Source organism: Macaca mulatta, chromosome 15 (genome assembly GCF_049350105.2).
Source record: "Macaca mulatta isolate MMU2019108-1 chromosome 15, T2T-MMU8v2.0, whole genome shotgun sequence".
Taxonomy (NCBI): Eukaryota; Metazoa; Chordata; class Mammalia; order Primates; family Cercopithecidae; genus Macaca; species Macaca mulatta.
In genome coordinates this window covers 8,456,736-8,475,614 of record NC_133420.1, presented here as the reverse complement: position 1 = coordinate 8,475,614, position 18,879 = coordinate 8,456,736, and the positions used below count along the sequence as shown (strand labels likewise).

At 60.6% G+C, this 18,879-nt stretch overlaps 2 protein-coding genes across 19 annotated transcripts in view; one reads left to right on the top strand and one right to left on the bottom strand.

Moving 5' to 3' along the window:
- Positions 1 to 18,879, bottom strand: part of BRD3 (bromodomain containing 3) — a 109,115-nt gene that overhangs the window by 13,294 nt on the left and 76,942 nt on the right. For 14 of the 18 annotated variants that reach the window (XR_013404619.1, XM_077965422.1, XM_077965421.1 and 11 more), the window contains 6 exon segments: positions 9,543 to 9,868; positions 8,584 to 8,721; positions 7,836 to 7,983; positions 6,655 to 6,869; positions 4,372 to 4,743; positions 1,599 to 1,727 (listed from right to left, as the gene is read on the bottom strand). Coding sequence is in view for 17 of the 18 variants with exons in the window: in XM_077965422.1 (XP_077821548.1) it covers positions 1,599 to 1,727; positions 4,372 to 4,743; positions 6,655 to 6,869; positions 7,836 to 7,983; positions 8,584 to 8,721; positions 9,543 to 9,755 (1,215 nt within the window). In the remaining variant the exon portion in view is untranslated. 18 annotated transcript variants of the gene reach the window in all.
- LOC144334974 (uncharacterized) lies at positions 10,570 to 15,130 on the top strand. Its single transcript, XM_077967205.1, has 3 exons — positions 10,570 to 10,772; positions 13,033 to 13,095; positions 13,341 to 15,130. The coding sequence occupies exons 1-3, from the start codon at positions 10,730 to 10,732 to the stop codon at positions 13,601 to 13,603; spliced, it is 369 nt and encodes a 122-aa protein (XP_077823331.1). The 5' UTR covers positions 10,570 to 10,729; the 3' UTR covers positions 13,604 to 15,130.

Here is an 18,879-nt window from a genome sequence, read left to right as displayed (position 1 = left end):
CAGTCTTAAATGCCTGGGCTCAGGTGATCCACCCATCTCACTCTCCTGAGTAGCTGGTACTAGGGACACACCACCACACGTGGCTCGTTTTGAAAATCTGTTTTAGAGACAGCTCATCTCAAACTCCTGGCCTCAAGTGATCCTCCCACCTCCGCCTCCCAAAGTGCTGGGATTACAGGCGTGAGCACCATGTCTATGCAACAGCACCTGTTGCAGGAGTAGGGGGGGCAGAGCTGCCGGCGTCCCTGCTTGGTCTGCAAGCCTGGGTTTCCATCCTCTATGCTCAGCTCCCTCGTTAAACTCAACCCAGCATTTACCAGGCTCCAGAAGACTGGGCTTTGCGAGGTCTTTTGGGTTCAAGACACAGTGAGCAAGGTCTCGGTATAAAACCGGGGTTCTGATGGCTTCCTCTGGATGTAATGGGACCTCCAGGACCACTCTGCCATCATCCCCCGCAGGACCCAGTGCAGAGAAAGGGTGGCAATGGCAGCAGTGCCTGGGAGAGGACCTTGGGCAGGCCCTGTGCACGGGAGGGTGGGAAAGGCAGCAGGACCCGCAGGGCGGGAACGAGTTTCTCTCTCTGCCCCTTTTATGGGTCCTGTGTCATCCGCAATAATACCACGGGCTGCTCGGGGATTTCAAAACAGTCTGTGCAAGGACTGTGAACATCTTACACAACATTCTGGGTCCCGTGAAAAGGAAAAGCACGCTGGAAGAGAACACGTACCCATAATTCTCCCCTTTCCTCCCAAAATCAAGTCCTTTGATTAAATAACATTTATAATAGGGGTGCTGTTATTGATAAAAGCAAACCACCTGCGATCACAATTAGAAAAGGTAAGAATAGATTCTGGCGCATCCACCCACACCAAAATACGTGTGCAGGACCTGGACTTTGGCAGAAAAATGTACATGCAGGCAGGAGCATGCACACAGGTCCACACACGCACACACGTGCACGCACACAGGTCCACACACGCACACACGTGCACGCACACAGGTCCACACACGCACAGATGTCCACACACACACAAATATCTCTGTGAGGTCTGTGCATGTTCACAAAGTCCCTGTGCTGAGAGCCAGACCAAGACACTCCTGTTTTCCCTTAAGACATCCCACTGCTTCCTGCATCTTCTCCAATCCGCCTTTTACTTCTGTTGTCAGAAAAGCAAAATGCTACACAAGCCACTGTCATCTAATTCATCCACCGGCTGCACTGTCAGGCTAGTGTCCAAGCCTCTCCTTGCCACAGAGACTTGCTGGAAACTATAGTCGGTGAAGCCACAGGAGAAAGGGCATCTGCCCTCCCACCTGGTACATGCGCCAGCCCCCGGTGGGAAAGGCTCACTGCTGCGACACCCCCACGGAGTCCCAGCAGTCCCGCCTGCTCACCAGCTGCCCTGCCCCAGCGGCAGCTCCTGGAACCCAGCTCAGAGCCTGGCAGGACCTGGTTGGCACTCGGGAAAAATGTGTTGAGGGAATGAGGCTGAGGCCTTCCTCAGCTGGACAATTACCTGGGCACCCACCCCACACCGAGGCCAGGATGCCCACAGCGCCGAGCTGAGCCGCCCCACCTGTGCCCAACCTCGGGTTACCTGGAGCTTCCGGGCCATGGCCACCACCTCGTGGTCTGGGGGATTGTATTTGTAGCAATTCGAGAACATCAGCCGGACATCAGCAGCAAAGCCCTGTGCGTCTGGGTACTCTCGGCCATCCATCTTCCTCTGCAACACACAGCGACAGGGGTAAGTGAGCATGGCCTGTGGCCTCAGGACTCTCTGCCACACCCCACGAGATGAACACCGGAGCAGGAGCCACTGCCAGCTCCAGGACAGTGCCTACCGGCCTGGCCAGCAGGACACCCCAGCTCTCCGGCACCTCATACAAGGAAGCTCTAAGTAAGGACATGAGAGGATGACTCGATGGCTTGGCAGGGAGGGTCTGGGACTCCAGAGACAGATCTCCCGGTTGGAAGAAAAAGGCGCTCAACGAGAAATCCCGGGTTCCCGCGGGTGTCCCTTAGCCCCTTCCTTGTCCAGAGCGTCCCTTCACACAAAGTGGGTAAATCTTCACACGCCGACATGCCATCGGCAGCCCCGGGGCGGCGTGAGGCTGCGGCAAAGTCAGATTCCACCAACGACAGGGGCCTGCTCAGTCTACACAAGGAAATGTTATTTCTCCCTTGAGGAAGCCAGTAGCTGTTAGCCAGCTTGCGTCTTACAGAAGCACCCCGGTATCCCAGGGGCCTAGCTGGACCTAAGGGACTCCATGTTGTGTCCAGCGGCAGTTACTGAACCCCACAGCAGTGGAGGCAATGGGGGCGTGTGGGCCGACACCCACCCACGTTTACTCGGCCACACAGAGACCCTAGAGCAAAACCCACCGCAGGTCCCACCTGGCTTTGGCAAGTGGAGAACTGAGGCCAAGGCCTGGGCAGACAGTCCCAGGTGGCAGGGGTGAGGAGGGGCAGTCAGTCCCCAGAGCTGGGAGGTGCAGGTGGCTTGGCCAGGGAGCGGCCAGAGGCAGGACCGTCGACGGATGTTTCCAAGGTGGCCACTAGGAACACACCAGTTGGGGCAAAAAGAGGTCACACTGTGCCGGAGGGAGTGGGTTTCCCATCCCGGGACAGCTTCAAGGAGAGGGACCTTGTCGGGGACCTCGAGGGAGGACACACGCAAGGGCAGGGCGAATCTACCCCGACCGCTCCATGGGGTCCAGGCTGCATTCACCCAGGTGCCAGTGAGATGGAGGGGCTGGGTCCTAACCCGCAGAGGGCGCCCGCCAATTCACGGCCTGTACCCTGTGCACTCGGACATGAGACCCATCCAGAAAGAAGGGCTGGCAGAAAGAACCCGGGAGCACAGAGGGACCTGAAAGCCTCTGATGTTGGGAGAAAAGCTTGTTTTTCTGTTTTAGCATGTGCCGGGGCAAACCATCCCCAAAAGCTCCATCTGTAAAATCTACAGGTCCTGAGGCCTCTCTTGCTGATTCATGCCCCTTCCCCGCGGCGTCTGGGCCACACTCGCAGGCAGCAGGTGCTGCCACGGCACCTGGCTTCTCCTCACGCCAGGACAGACAGAGGTGGGAAGCTCCGAACAAAGCAGATCACAACTTTAAAGTGAACTGGTTTTCTAGAGCTTCTTTATTATGGTTTCAAGGGCAAATCAGACCCTTCGACCAAAACGGAATTAAGCTGAGCTTCAGTCTGGCACAAACGCTGGAACCCCCAATGATGTTCCAGAAATTCCTCTTACTGTGCTGTGGTACAGGCACACAAACCCTGGAGCCGACGCTCCTGGCAGCTTCTGAGCCACGTGGCTCCGGCCCTCAGCTTCCCCACCCACGGCAGTGAAGCCAGGCAGCCGCGCTCATCGCTTTCGCCTGACTGTGCACCCGGCACTGGGGCCTGAGCCAGCCAGGTCTGTCCCGGCCGAGATCCAGTCAACCAGGGAAGAAAAGGCTTTCATCAGGGGATCCTGGTGCAGGGGGTGGAGAATAACTGCAACTGGCTTTCCAGGATGAAAACAAAAAACTGCCCAACAGGGCTCCCAGCAGCTCTTCCCAGGGCCACCAGCAGTTGGCGGAGGAGGCTGGCCACACCTCCACCGCCTGCATGTCCCTGGGAGCTGGCTCAGAGCTCTCCCAGAGGGAGACCAGGTGCCAGCCAGAAGTTTGGAAAGGCGCTCAGGCAAGACCTGGTGGAGCTCACCCTGCCTTGGGGCGGCGCAGCTCAAATGCCACTCCCCACCCACCCCGCCACCCCCCACCGGGACCAGACTCACTCTGACCTGCTGCGAGGCACACAAGAGCCCAGGCAGAGGCTGCCGCCTCGAGAAGACGGGCATGGGGGAGGTCAGGCTCTCAGTCTCAGCTCTGCCACCCGCCCAGGGCCCGCTTCCGTCTGGTGAGGGGGTGGGGCTTGGAGGCACTTAAGGGACAGAAGCCAGGCCATCCCCACCGGCCGCCTCACTCCGGTCTGCTGTGAGGCGCCTGTATCCAGGGCTTGAGGGAGGCAAAGTATAGCTTTAAAACTTGAGCCAACTGTGAGAGTGGCCCAGATCTAGGGGCCCCCTGACCTGATGATACAGAATGGGAGTTGGGAAGGAAATCAATTAAATCACCAAATGGGGTTGATGGGAATAAACAACAACAGAGCCACAGACTCCGGGACCCACGGGCAGGGCACACCTTTCTCACTGGGCCCTGCCAGCCACAGCCAGGGCCGCAGGGGCCAGCCCGGAGGGTGCGCTTCTCCAGCAGGCGAGACCCTGCTCCCCGAGAGGCCCCACTCAGCCGGCACAAGACATTAGCACCCACGGCAGATCCGCAGGACGTGGGCAGAGCAGGGCCTGCCGCACAGCCACATACTTTCACAGTGCTGAGGTCCATCGGGTGCTTGATGATGTCGTGGTAGTCGTGCAGCTCCAGGGCCTCGGCGTCCACCGGCTTGTAGAAGGGCCAGGCGTAGGCCGCGTGCTTCTTGGACAGCATCTCCCTGAGGATGCTGTCGCAGTAGCGCAGGTGCTCTGACAGCTTGCCCTTCTTGCCTGCGTGCTGGGGCACCTCGCCGTCCTCCAGGTCCTTCTTGGGAGGCTTGATGGGGCGGCCACCACTCTCCCGCCGGGCCACCACTTTGGCCTGCTTGGGGTCTGACAACGGCGGGGGTGACTCACTCCGGCTGGCAGTGATGGCCGACGTCGTGGGAGTGGTTGTGTCTGCTTTCCGCTTCACGCCCTTTTTCTGCGACAGTGAAATAACCAGTGAGCCCCGGAAACCAGGCCGCCGCCCCGAAGACGCATGTCGCTGCAACCACGTTTCTGGGGCACTGTCTGCCTGCCTGCCTGGCGCTGGGCTAAGCAGCCACATGCACGGCCCCACAGGAGAGGACACCAAGGCTCAGGGGCCATGTCACTGGCCCAAGGTCACACAGCTGGCAGTGGTGAGGCTGGGACTCTCCCTCAGGCTCAACTCTGAAACCCGCCCTCACCTGGGCGTGGGGAGACCCCTCTCTCCCTTAGCCCCGAGGGCTCAGGGGTCCCGGGTGGGCTAGCCCCTCACACCCCAAGCCGTGTGAGGTGCTGCATGCAATTCACCAGACACCTAACAAGCACCCAGGCCAGGACCCGGGGACCTCGGCGTTGCAGAGACCTGGGAACTCCCTGCTTTTAGAGACCAGCAGGAAAGTTCCAGACAAGGGCCTGACAGCGGGGGCTCCGCAGACAAACACAAGTTTTGCGGGACAAGGAGGAGGCAGGAGAGCATTCCGGACACAGGGCAGGGGCAGCCCAACCAGGAGGCATGAAGCAGCCACAGCAGCTCTGGGAACAAGGGACTTCAGGGGGTGAGTGGGCGAGTCTGGACTCCATCCCGGCGGCAATCGGAGCCACTGAAGGCTATTTCAAGCAAGGAGAGGAGGGAGACGACCCACAGAGCCTTCCACGGGTGTGTCCTGGGGGCGGAGCCAGGCACCAGGCAGACACTCATGTTTAATGTCCAGGCCCCCTGGGGGTGTGCAGGTCTCTCTGGGCAGCCTGCAAGGGCCTCAGCACCCAGCACCCATGGGCATCACCTCAGCGTTCCGGGGCCAGGGCTCAGTGTGCACCCTGAGACCAGCTCAGCCGGCTTCTAATCTTAGCCCAGCGGGAGAGGAGCCAGCCCACGGCACCTGCCGTCTAGAGAGCCACCCACAGTCACTGCCCAGCCAAGCCGCCACCCTCGGACTGGCAGGGGCCGGAGCCGGCTATCCACAACACTTGACAGGCGCCCACGGGCTGCCAAGCGCCAGGCGCGTGCCGCAGAGGGCGGGTGGGAGCAGGGACGGACTCATCTGGCCGTGGCAAATGGGACATGCTCCAGAAACAGCCCCCGCTGGGGGAGGCGGCTTGGCCGGGGGCCACCCATAAGTGCAGGCAGTGAAGGCCACGGGGAGGGGAAGCAACGGAGGTGGCGTTTTACCTTGGGCGAGCCATTTAACCCCTTTGAGCGCCCGCTTCCTCATCTGTAAGATGGGGGAAATACTGTCTGCCCAGAGGGTTGCTGTGAGGATCAAATCGAAGAAGATAATACACATAAGTGCCTGGCACGGGCCCTGCCCAAAGCAGGAGACTCACCAGGCCTCGCTAGCCCCAAATCTTGCAGGGAGCACCCACTCCCTGCCGAGACCAACACGGCCCACTGTGAAAAGCTCCCAGCCAAGTGGGGCGCAGGATAGGCGGGTCCCCATGCTCCCATGTGGAGCCCACAGGCGGGGCCGGCTTGGGTGCCGGCACCTCACAATGCACCCAGGTGAGTACAGCTGGCACCACACTCCTGGCTGTGAGCAGGGGAGGACTGGGACCCCCCGACCTTTGCTTCTCTCCCACACCTTCCCCACCTTGACCGAGCCCTTGGCCAGGGCTTCTGGCCAGAGAAGCTGGGGTTCAAGTTCAGCCAGGCCCTCCCTTACCAGCTGTGTGACCTTCAGCTCCCCAGGCCTAGGTCTCCTCATCTGCGTCAGGAACAACGGCCTGACCTCCCAGGGCGCGGAGAGAGCCACTCCCAGGAGCCGGCACTCAGGGAAAGACGGGAGCCCCCCGCCCGCCGCTCCTGCCCTGACCTCAGGAACCCTGGCTGGGCTCGGACGCCCCAGCCGTCCGGACTCAGGGTGCTCACCTTGACGACAGGCGGCGTAGGAGGGACCACAGGGACGATGGGTGTGGCAGGAGGAGGTGGGGCGGCAGCTGGGGGGACTGGGACCGACGTGACGTTTGCAGTGATGGTTGGTACAGGGGTGGCAGCGATGACAGGCGTCTGGGAGACAGTGGGGGGCACGCTCTGAAAGGGGGTCGCTGGGGAGACAGAGGACACGGCCGCCACTTGCTGCGTACCTTCAAGACAAGGAAGGGACATTTGGCATGCCGGGCTCTACTGGTATTTCCAGAAGCTTCCAGTGCCACCCCTCCAGCCAGAACATGGGGGCCAGCTCTGTGCTGCCAAACCCCCAGCCAGAAGAGCCCTCCGTGCTGAGATGCCCCCGACCCTGCATCTTGGGGGCAGGACTGCCCTGGCTCATCTTGGCTGAGGGCTCCCCGCATGAAGGGGAGACCCCGCCACAGACCATAGGAGGCAGAACAAGGAAGCCAGGGCAGTCCCATGGCCTGGCAGTCAAGGGCCACCCTGGAGTCACAGAAAGCTGGTACCGAACTCGGTTCCCTCGGTAACTAGCTGAGTGACCAAGGCTGTGGCCGTACTTAAGCCCCCAGCCTCTCCCATCTGCAACACGGGACAGCACACGGCACTGACCATCCCGCTCGGTCAGCCTTTCCATCTGGACACGCCTGCGGGCCGGGTTTCCAGGCCAGGTGGGATCCCAGGGCTCACAGCACTAATCACCACCGTGCTCCCCAACAAGAAGAGGCGGTCTTACTTGACCAGGGAGCCAGGCAGGTGACAGTGACTCTCAGGTCACAGAGAATAAAATGAGTGCTGAAGAGACAAAGTCCTAGGAGGGGCACAGGCCCCAGGCGTCATGGAAGAAGTGACTTCAGGGCTGGAGCTGGAAGGGGGAGCAGGATTTGGGAGGTGAAGAGCAGGGACAGGCGATCCTCCCAGACCATGAGCTCCTCCCCAGAGTGGGCTCAAAAGCAGCTCCAGCATTAATATCTTCTGTATCCCTGGGCTAGCTGCCCCTCCAACATCACCCACAGGCCACACTCAGCCAAGACCCAGCACCCATGAGCTCTTCACGACAGACGGGAAACAGCTCAGATGGCTAAGGGACTCGCGTCCCAGCCCATCCATCGGTGGGCCGCTGCACAGAGGCCCCGCCCCTTGCCCACCCTGGCTCCCTGTACCTGCGCTCTGGACTCCCGCAGACGGCTTCCGGCCTTTGCCCTTTGGAGCAGGGGGTAATAATTCAACTTCCTCTTGGGGCATCTGGGCCACTTTTTGTAGAAAAATTTTCTCTAAGGCTTGGGCCATTAGCACAATGTCATCTGTGGGCTGAAGACACAGAGAGTCCAGGTCAGGAAAGGAGCTGTGTGCTTGCAAAGGACATTATTAGTTGTAGCTCAAAAAAATACTTAAAATTTAACATTTGGCAGCACAGGAGAGAACTAAATGAATATATATAACATATACACACATACGTATACATACATACATATACATTTTTTTTTTTTTCCAGACGAAATCTTGCTCTGTCACCCAGGCTGGAGTGTAGTGGCACGATTTCGGCTCACTGCAACCTCCACCTCCCAGGTTTAACTGATTCTCCTGCCTTAGCCTTCCAAGTAGCTGGGATTACAGGTGCCATCACACCCGGCTAATTTTTTTGTATTTTTAGTAGAGATGGGGTTTCATCATGTTGCACAGGTTGATCTCAAACTCCTGAGCTCAAGAGATCCGCCCACCTCGGCCTCCCAAAGTGCTGGGATTACAGGTGTGAGCCATGGCACCCGGCCAGGTGATGTGCTTTGAGCCTGCCCAAGAGCTGCTGCAAAGCGCCCAGGTCCACCTGGCACTGGCAAGAATGGCCGGGGGATCCGCGCCACACAGCACCCGAATCCTGACTGCAAGCGGCATTCTGGGCCGGCGTCTTACCTTGTTATAAATGTAACAATTTGTAAACATGGTGTTGAAGTCCTGCATACACTCGCTTGCACTCCAATAATAATTATTTTCTAGTCTCTTCTTAATAGTCCCCATATCCATTGGGTTTTTTATTATTTTATGATAATCCTAGGAAAGAGATTTTCAGAGGCATTACCGAAAGATTCTACATAATTATTTTCGCAATTCCCAAGAGGATACAGCCTGGCCTTCCCAAGTGGACTGAGGACTGGGGCTGGCCCAGAGGCACTTTCTGATCTCTGACAGCAGTGGGCTGTGGTGAGGTGGGCACTTGGCCAGCTCCAAACTCCTGCCTAACCTCTCTCCGGACCCCAAGCATGTGCAGAGGGGAGCCCACAGGGCTAGGGCAGACCCCAGGACAGGTCTACATACTGGAGATGGGGCCAAACCTTCCGGGGTCTAAACCTGCAGGTGACCAGGGCCTCGCAGAGCCTAGAGCCCAGGCCACCAAGCACCAGCCCAGGGCTTCCTCTGCAATGCTCAGGGTTTGTCTATTTGGGCCCAGGTCAAAAACGAGCATGCAGCTGAGGGCACCATCATCCGGAAGGCAGGCCTCAACATCTCTGCCTCTAACTCCAAGTGGGCTCGCCAAGCTGGCAGATGGGCCATCCTGCAGGAGCCAGTGAGGCAGAAGAAGGCCCCAGTGAACCTCGACTCCTAAGCCCCATCACCGTCCACCTGCTTTCCTCCCAGACGCGCGTGGCTTCTCCCTATTTCCTGCACCTGGGGCAGCCGCCCTCGACTCTCCCACGCCCACGTGACCGCTGTGTGCCTTCGTGCTGTGGGCTTCCTGAGGCACAGGCTGTCCCCAGCTTAGCAGCACCTTCCTAAGGCCAGAATGGCAGTCTTTCCAGGAGTGGGGGCAGCACGAGGGGGACAGAGGACAGCAGCAGCAGAACGTGGCTCTTGGGGAGGCAGCAGCTACGCACCGGCAGGTTCAGTTTGATTGCGTCCACGGGCTGGTAGAAGGGCCAGGCGAACTGGTGTTTCCAGAGCGTCTTCACCACCACATTCTGCATGTACTGCAGCTGGTTGGTCTTGCGGCCGGGCTTGCTGGGGTTGGAGACCTCCGGGGGCGGTGGGTTCACAGGCCCCGGGGCTGCCGGGATCCCCGCGGGGGCGACGGTCGTGGTGGTGGACATCCTCTGGCAGCTCGCTCACTTTCTGTCACAGCAGCGGCTTGGAGAGGCCCTGGCTGCTTCTACACTCCCCGAGGAGGCGCGACGTCCCATTTCCGGGCCCAACCAGGCGACAACTGCAGTGAGGACGCACAACAGAGAGGCAGGCCAGTCACCTTGGGGACCCCCACCTCTCCCAGCCACGGCAGGCTCTGGAGGGCACCTGTCAAGCCCCAGCAGGGCCTGCTCCACTCACTCACCCCCGTTGCCCAGCCACCCAGGTGAGTGGCTGTCGGGAAAGCTGCTCAAGCCAAGCACCACCAGCTCAGGACGACTCTCCAACCACTGCTCTCAGGCCCGGGAGGGAAGGCCTGGGCGGTGGAGGGAGCTCAGGCACATGCCATTTGCTCCCAGGTGGGCGCTTGGGGCACACGCTGGGAGGCAGGTGTGCCAAGGGACTCAGCCACTGGCAGCCTTCTGCCCACCAACCAACCACTCGTGGGGGCCGACTAGTTGCTACTGGGCTCTGACAGCTTGGCCACGACAATGTTCTGAAGAGTGACCCATGCGTGGACAGCCACGATGTGGGCCCAATACAGCCACGGGAAGTGGGGCCGGCACAACACAGACGTTTGCAGACCCAAACACGGTGCGGGGAGGTGGCACCCCCGAGCGAGGCCAAGCAGTGAGGTTCTATCGTAACCGGGAGAACAAAAGCCCAGGTTTGTGATGGCAGCGTGGTTGTGACCCGTCCTGACTCTTGGCCAATCAGAGAGGTGGGAGCGGCGGCTCAGACCCTGCCGACCTCCACACCCCAGCTGACCACGGGGAGCTCTGTACATGCAAGATGCTGGGGCTTCCCTGGCCCCGACTGGCTGGCCACAGGCAGGGCTGGCAGGAAGAGGCCACCGCCACCCTGCGTGTCCCAGGTGGGCACAGACAGTCGAGAGCACCCACAGGAACGCTGCAGAGTGGAGAATGTATGCAGGCCTCCAACCATGGCCAGGGCCCTGCGGTGTAGCCCCGGGTCTACCTGTAAAGGTGTGGGGCAGACGTGAAGAGCTCTAACCCAGCCCCTGGGACTTCAACTTCAGCCTCGTCCCTTGCTGCCATTTGAGCCTTTCCTGCGCTCGTATAACTGACAGACAGGTCAGGGCTGCAGGCTCCCCTCGGAGCCCAGGCAGCAGCTCTGCCATGGGAGGAGCCGGCTCCGGCCCCAGAACCAGCCACTTGTAGATGCTCGGGGCAGACAGTCAAGACTAGGGGAAGTCTGTGAGCTGGCTGACATCTGGTTGATCTCCTGAAATCTGCCCCGGTTGGCAGTTACACCCCAGCAATGGGCAAATGCTGCAAACCGGGAGCCCCTCCCCAAGCTGGATGTTCAATGTTGTCAGCACCCTGCATGGCAACCTCACTTCCTCCCACCCCACCCCAGAGTGGAAAGGGCTTCAAAGCTACACGCAACACAGCTCACCCACCAAGCATGCCTGCACGAGAGAACGTGTCTCAACTCCAGGAGCGTCCACCTGTGCCAAGGTCTCATCCAGGGAAGCCCCTCATACCCAACCTCTTCCACGCCCTCCTGGGGTGAGCGGGTGCCTTCATGCCCCTCCATCTCACCAAGCCGCTGCTCACAGCCCCAGGCCGCAACCCTGGTGGGGAGGGCAGCTGCGCCGGTTTCTGTGTCTTCACCCCAGTCACAGAGCTGCTGTGCTGGGCACAAACCTGGGGTCCCCCAAACGCCTCTCTTCCTGCTGCCCCAGGCCAGAGGGTGGCGGCACTGCCCCTCACTACCACCACTTGCTAGGATTTCCATGAAGCCCTCCCAGCAGGGCTCCCTGCTCTGCCCCGCAAGGACCGCCTAGCCCGTACCACAGGGCGATCCTGTTAAAACCAAGTCAGATCAGGTCACTGGTCTGCTCAAAACCTCCCAGGAGCTCCACGTGACTCAGAGTGAAAGTGAGTCCAGCCCCACCCTGGCTGGTGGGGCCTGGGGCGACCCAGAGTGACCGAGTCCTGAGACCTGCGTCCTGTCTCCTGTGACTTGCAGCCCTCCCTCAATGCCTGGACAGCAGCAGGCTCTTGCCCTCCCAAGGTCTACAGGTACCTCCCAGAACACCCGTTCTGCTGGGCCCCAGGCAGCACAGACGCCGGGGCCAGCCACACGACCTGGTCCTTCCACTTCCCCACGAGGCTCCTGAGGGTGGAGGAGTCAGGCACAGAGAGAGCTCACGCCAGTGACGGGCACCAAGCACCACACGCAGCTCCGCTGAGACTGCCGGGCAGCACCGACAGAAGGCCCAGGCTGTGCTGCTGCCGCCTCCCAGGGCCCAGATGTCGGCTCCCAGGTGTCAGTCATGGGAGGAAATTCCCAGTAGCCACTGCTGCTGCACAGGCCCAGGGGCCAGGAAATGGGGCTGAAACTGACCTTTGGGGGTGTGGGAGTGGTCATGGGACAAACGAAGGCTCCCCGGCTGCAGGCCAGCTTCCTCCAAGCATGAGGATAGACGGTCACAGCTCAACATGGGGGCCTGCTTCTCCTGCCATTGGGACACAACGCCTGGCCAGACGAGGCCCTTCAAGCCACCTACTTCCAGCCACCCGCCCACTGTTCCAAACCAGAGGCTGAGTAGGAGCCCAGCTCCGGCCATGGACACGGGAGTGCAGGCCTCGTCCTGGGTGGGGAAGGCAGCCCCGCCCAGCCATGGACTGTGAGCTTGAGCAAGGCAGAGGGAGGGGCGCCCTGGGCTCTGGTTGGCACAAGCCCACCAGCCACTGCAGAGCCACCCGAGGCCCAGCCCAGGAGCCCTCCTGGTGCTGCCAGGGAAATCCCGGCCAATGTGGTTAAAGCTCTAGGGCTGCGCCTGGTGCCAGCATGTGCTCACTGAATGCCAGTGGTCACTACAGGCCCTGAGGGTGCAGCTCGCCTCCAGCTCTGCTACCTGGCAGAAACACACCGACCCCAACAAGACCTGGAAGCTGAGGGGTGCAGTGTAAAAAACCCCTGGCACACACTGGCAGGCGACTGCCCTACCCCTGGTGGCGAGGTATGGTGACCTCACCTCACCTCTCCTGGAACACCAACCTGCCCTCTGAGACACCGACCCCACACACACTCAGATTTTTGCAAAAACTTGAGGACAACATGATGCCATGACAAGTGGCCCTGCCTCCCCAACAAGCCCTCAGCACAGAAGCAGAGCCCCCAGGCAGCCTGGCACCGGCCAGTGGGAGGGGCGGGGAGGGAGGGCAGCCAGAGGGCAAAGGAGTGGCATCCCCTTCAAGCCCTCTCCGCTACCAGGTACCGAGACCCACCACCTGGTAAGGACCACGCCGGGCAAGACGAGACCAGAAGACGAGTCAGGTGAGAGCCCAGGGTGACCCTCCCTGTGGGAGAGTGTTCGACTCCCAGAGTCCTGCGGGGAGGGACCGCTGAGATGGGCTCAGTGCCTCAGGTCCCCGTCCGCGGCACGTTCACACCACATCATCCCCTCTGGGGCTGAAGGCCAGTCCCGTCCGCAGACGCCTTCCCTCCAAGTGCAGTGGGTGGACAGACAAAAACCTCAGCCAGCGCCTAGCTCTGCCACCCTCAGTGTCTCCACTGTCCAGACAGAGAAGATGAAGAAACCCGAAGGCATCTGTGTGAGGGAGCCCCACACGGACGCTGGAAAGAACCAGGGCGACCTGCAGACCGCCTTGAAAGACCTCCCCTGGGGCGGTGGAAAGGAGATGAGGCAAAGAGCTTCCCGACCAGAGCCCACGCACCTTCCACGTCTGTGCGGGGAGCTCAGGGCCCCATCCTGAGATGTGAAAGGCAACTGAGGCTTCCACAAAGAAATTACAATGAAACAGACACCGGCCAGGCCAGCTGAAAATCAGTGATGGACTAAGGTACAAATCGACGTGGAGGTTCCAACAAGAGAAGGACGGTGGTGGGATCACCCTACCCCAGCTTCTGAGCACCCCAGAGGACGCACAAGCAGGACAGCCAGGTGCTTTCACACCACGCTCACCCCACCTCCGCCCTCTGGCCCAGATGTCGGCGGCTCCTCTGCAGGGTGAGGTGGGGTGGGAGCAGACAGTGGAGAAAACACCACAAACTGCACAGGTGGTCGGCCAGGGCCACAAACCCTTCAGCTCACTGATGCCGAGACCCCCGCAATCCCCACAACAAACCTGCAAGGTCAGAATGATTGCGCACATGTACAGACGACTAAGCCGAGGCCCCTTCCTCCTTCACCTCCGGAGTGTTACCTCCGGAGTGCCACCTGAGCGCCGAGGCTTTGGGACACGAAGCACTCAGCAGTGGGCAGTGGAGGCACAGCCTAGGATCAAGACCCTGGGCTTCCTACCCCGGGCTCCTCAGCCTGCAGGCGGCCACACAGCAAGAGGACGCTGGGCAGTTACGGAACGAGGCGCTCCTGCTTCCCCCACCCCCAACGGCCAGCAAGGACACAAAGGCAGCCCAGGGCAGGACCAGCCGCCAGCCACAAGGCCCCTCCAGAACCCAAGGTTCAGTGGAGACTCCGAAAGGGCTGACTACAGGGCCCCCACAGGGTCCACACACCAGCCACAGAGGCCATGCAGAAAGGCGGTAGGGGGCCACTACGGGGTCCGCACACCAGACACAGAGGCCCTGCGAGGGAGGCATGGAGCGCCTGGGTGTCGGCACACCCGGATCCACGGCCCGGCTCGCCACCCCCGGCTGACCTCGCTGTGGAGTGAAGAGATGGTTTGTGTGGAGAGCTCAGTAAGGCCGTCATCTGCCGTGCTTCCCACCATAGCCCACGGGCAGGCATGAAAGTCATGCCCCCCACAGGCCACAGCTTCACTCACGCAAGGACATTCTGGGGGCTGGGACGTCCTAGCCAGCGGCTAGAACTGGGGGTGACCATGGGCCCCCTTGGCTGGGGAGAAAAGGAGGTGCCCCTAGATCCCAAGTCACCCGGGGCCGCAGCAAAGGGAGGAGGACCTTGCATCACTCCAGGGTGCCACGTGGATGAACAGAGGTAACACTGGGAGCGTGGCCGGCAGTGTTGGACGTTCAGAACACATCTGCCCAAAACAAACATGGTCTTTACTTCTCCCAGCTCCCAGAAACAAAGTAAACAGAAGGATCATGTCTGGATGCCAGGGACCAGCCCCTCACTGTTACATCCCTATCCCCCCAGGCCGGAGTCTGACCACTCCGTGTCACCTGCCTCTACTCCTGTCGTGACTGTCAACTTTCTGGACTTCAGAAAGTCAAACCTGCTAGGGGAGCCTTTCCCGAGGGGCTGGAGGTGTCTCTCCTACACGCACCCCTACCCCAGGGTCTGAGATGACATCACAAATCAAACCCAGTCTTCTGCAGATACACAGGTTCAAACTACGGGCAGCCTTGCATCAGCTGTAAAGGGTTCAGTCCCTCGCTCAGCCCACTGTGTCACCAAGAGGGAGGGTGGGCGGGTGGCCAAAGAGGGCTCCGTTTCACAGTTCAGGAAGGAGTGGCCTGGGCCCCACGGCTGGTGTAGGCAGTGGCACTGGGTGTGAAGCAAAGCTGGGCACTGGAGGCTGTGTGCCTTGGGCTGGTGTGCTGGCAGAGCCTGCTGGAGGAGCCAAGGGGCACTGATTCAACACTGGCTGTATTTCTGGAACCAGAGTTAGTATCGAGGGTGCGGTGGCATTGTAGTTATAACCTTTCAAAAGTCCTCATCTTTCAGAGATTTGGACTGAAAGTTCTATGAATTACACGTGTCTGGAATTTGCTTCATGATAACATGAGGGGTGAAAATGAGTGGAGTCTGGAAGAAACGGGCCAGCCCAGAGCTGCCCCTGCCCGCGGAAGCTTCTCAGAGGGAAGAGGGCGCACCTCCCTTCTCCCCAGGCCCCCAGCACCCTGTTCCTCAACACACACACTGCATGCTGTGTCCTCACAGCAACTGTGGGGTCCAGGGTTCTGCCTTGCACCCGCTCTCCACCTTCATGGGATGGGGAGGAAGCTGAGGAGACTCCCGTGAGGAAGTGGGGCAGGGGTGGGGCAGATGGACTCAGGTGGAGTGAGTTGGGCTGGAGGAAGGCAGCAGTGCCAGAGACCCCAGTGCCTTAAAGTCTAGACACATGAAACCTTTGTGTTGCTATCCCTCCTTCGCCCCTCGTACCTGCCCTGCGGGAATGTGCAGCAGAAGAGGGTGTGGTCTCCTGGGGGTAAACTCTTGCTCCTCTTCTCGGGGAGCGGGGGCCCACGCCAGGGCTCACAGGGACCCTGGACACTGGCGGGGCTGGAAGCCAGTGTGCTAGAACGTGAACCTGAAGGGTCTGTGAGCATGTATAGGAGCTCAACCAGGCCTGCCAGCTAAAGGGTGGGAGACAGGGCAGGAGAACTAATTTTACCACTCAGTCCTCCTGTGGTGAGGGGCTCCCACACAGCCTGCTGGCAGCTGCTTCGCTCTGAGGGGCTCTTTGCCGTGTGGGCAAGGCCCCCTCAGGAAGGCAGCCCGGCCATTAGCTGCCTGTCACAGCAGCAGTCTCATCCTCAGCAAACACACTCCGTCCCTGGGACCTTGGCAGGGAAGCTGTGGGTCCTTTGGGGACAGGCCTGGGGAGCCAGATGTGCTACTGCTGCTCTCCCCCGGGCACCACAGGACAGGGATGGAGCTCCATCTCCCAAAGGAGGCGGCGGAGGCTCAGAGATCCTCCCTGGGGCCCACCTCCCTCCCCGGGTCTCCCACTCAGCTGCCCACGAAGCCCATGCTATAGAGCCCACAGGCGCTGCCTGCCCGGCCCAGCAGAGAGAGAGGCAGAGGCCACCCTTGCCAGTCGGGTGAAAGTCGGAGTGAGCAGACAGCCTGCCTTAGACACAAGAGGATCTGAAACTGCCCAGAGAGGAAACTCAGACAAACCACAAAAGTCCTCGAACGCCAAGCAAAAAACTCAGCAGTGAGCGGGTCTGGTGAGATCCTCAAGGACCCAGGCCATGCACAGTGGCTCAGGCCTGTGATCCGAGCACCTTGGGAGAGACAGGAGGATCCCCTGAAGCCAGGAGTTCAAAACCAGCCTGGGCAACATAGTCAGTCTCTGATTCTATGAAAATTTTAAAAAATTAGCCAGGCCTGGTGGTGCACCTAGAATCCCAGCTACTCAGGAGGCTGAGGTTGGGAGGATCACTTGAGCCTGGGAGCTTGAGGACACAGTCAGCTGTGATCGCACTGCTGCACTACAGCCTGGATGTCAGAGCAAGCCCCTGACACACACACACACAGGCTCCCCGAACACTGACTAGCCCCCTCCCTGGGTCCCACTCATGCCCTATCCAGGAGGGGCTCTGTGCTGGACATGGAAGGGATGTTGGTGAGGTGGCCCGAGTCCTACCTATCCTCACCGTTGCTGTGTGGCCCCAGGCAGGCACACCTCTGGCCCAGAAGCTGTGGGTGCTCCCCCGAACCCCTCCCAAGGTCCCTGGATTCCGCCTTTCTCTCCATAGGGCACAGGAGGACCTGAATGAAAAGCAGAAATGCAGCTCCTTTTAGGCTGGCCCAGCTGAGAATTTATCAGAAAAGATGCTGAGTCCTGGACCGTTTCAGGGCTGTGGACAAGCGGGGAAGGAATGCAAATCTGTAAAGTTGCCACCAAAGAAAACACCCAGAAAAGCCGGCAGCAGCCTCCCTGACCCCTCCCGCCATTCCATGGCCCTCCTGGGGGGCAGGGACCTAGAGGGGCAGGAGCGGGCACACCACCTGGCCCGCACAGCAGCACAGCCTTCAGGCACTCCACAGAGGGAGGACAGAGGGGTGCCATCCCCAACGCCACACCCTGGGGCAGACCAGCCAAGGGGCAGCGGCTGGACCATGGGGGCATCTCCAGCCTGGTTTGACCCCAGAACACAAAGCCCTTATTTGGGGGGTCCAGGAAGGAGGAGTCCCAGCTTTCGGCAAACAGGCAGGGCTGGGAGGACGGCTTACCAAGGCCACTGCGGCTATAGCATGGGTCGGGAGGAGCGGTGGCAGGGACGGACAGGCTACACAGCTCTGCAGAGGCTCAGCCAGGCCTGCCAGCTAAAGGGTGGAAGACAGGAGCACTGGAACCAGGGGTGGGGGTGCTGGAGGAAGCTAGGGGAGGCCTTTCCCAGGGGCTCCCATTCCCCAGGGGTCTCCAGCCCTGGGATTTCCATAGCCCTGGGCCTCTGTACCCTGAGGGTCCCCATGTCCCTGACTGGGTGGCCCCCACTGCGGCACTCCAGCCCGTCTCCTGGACTCTGTCCTGCATCAGTGGGGGTCAGATGAGCCCCATCTTCCATAGGTGGAGGGGACGCTCAGAGGTTAAGGGGCACAAGCTCACCCAGGCAGAGAAGGCCAGAGCCAGCTTGAACAAAGCTGGACATCCACGCCAGACTCACCGCCAGCACCCCACGGCCCCAGAATTCTCGGGATAATGCTGGGAGTGGTGCTGTGATTGGCTGTGGCAGGAGGGAGCTGAGACTGTGAGAAAGGACCCCAGCCTGCCACCCCCACACCCAAAACTAACCCAGCCAACAGAGCACCTGTCCTCAGGCGGCCAAAGGGGCCTCCCTGGCCCACGTGGTGACCAGCGGCCACCCTGGGGCCACCCTCCAGGACTCGGGAAACTGGATCTGTCCGGGCAGGGCTGCCTTCAGTGACAGACGGAGCCAACTGCTTCCTTCTGTGGAGCTAGGGGAGAAGTCGGGGGTTGGGGGCCCCCTGTCACCCTGGAGATGGCAGCTGGGCATCATGGGCCCCACCCGAGCAGGCACAGCCAGCCCTGGCGCCTACTCCCCAGGGGACTCTGCCCAGCGCCGTGAGCCCCCCATGCACAGCGCACCTGCTCTCCCACAGCTGCCTGGCCGCCTGTCTACAGACCCAGCCCTGTCCCCGGGCGCTTCAGCAGACTGGTTGGGCTGTCCTGGGGCATGGCCCCAGACGTACTGCGCAGGTTGCAGCTGCCAGCAGCGCCTCTCCCGTGACTGTCCCCTGTACCCCACAGTTCTCCCCACTCTGCATCCCCCAAGTGCCTTCCAGACCTAAGACCTCATACGCCTCCTGCTTTCTGAACCCAGGGCCTGTGCTTCTCCATAGCCTGACGGCCCTGGGAGAGTGGCTTCTCAGAAGGTTTCCCTTCCTGCCATGACGCCCCACAGCCTTCTGGCCACACC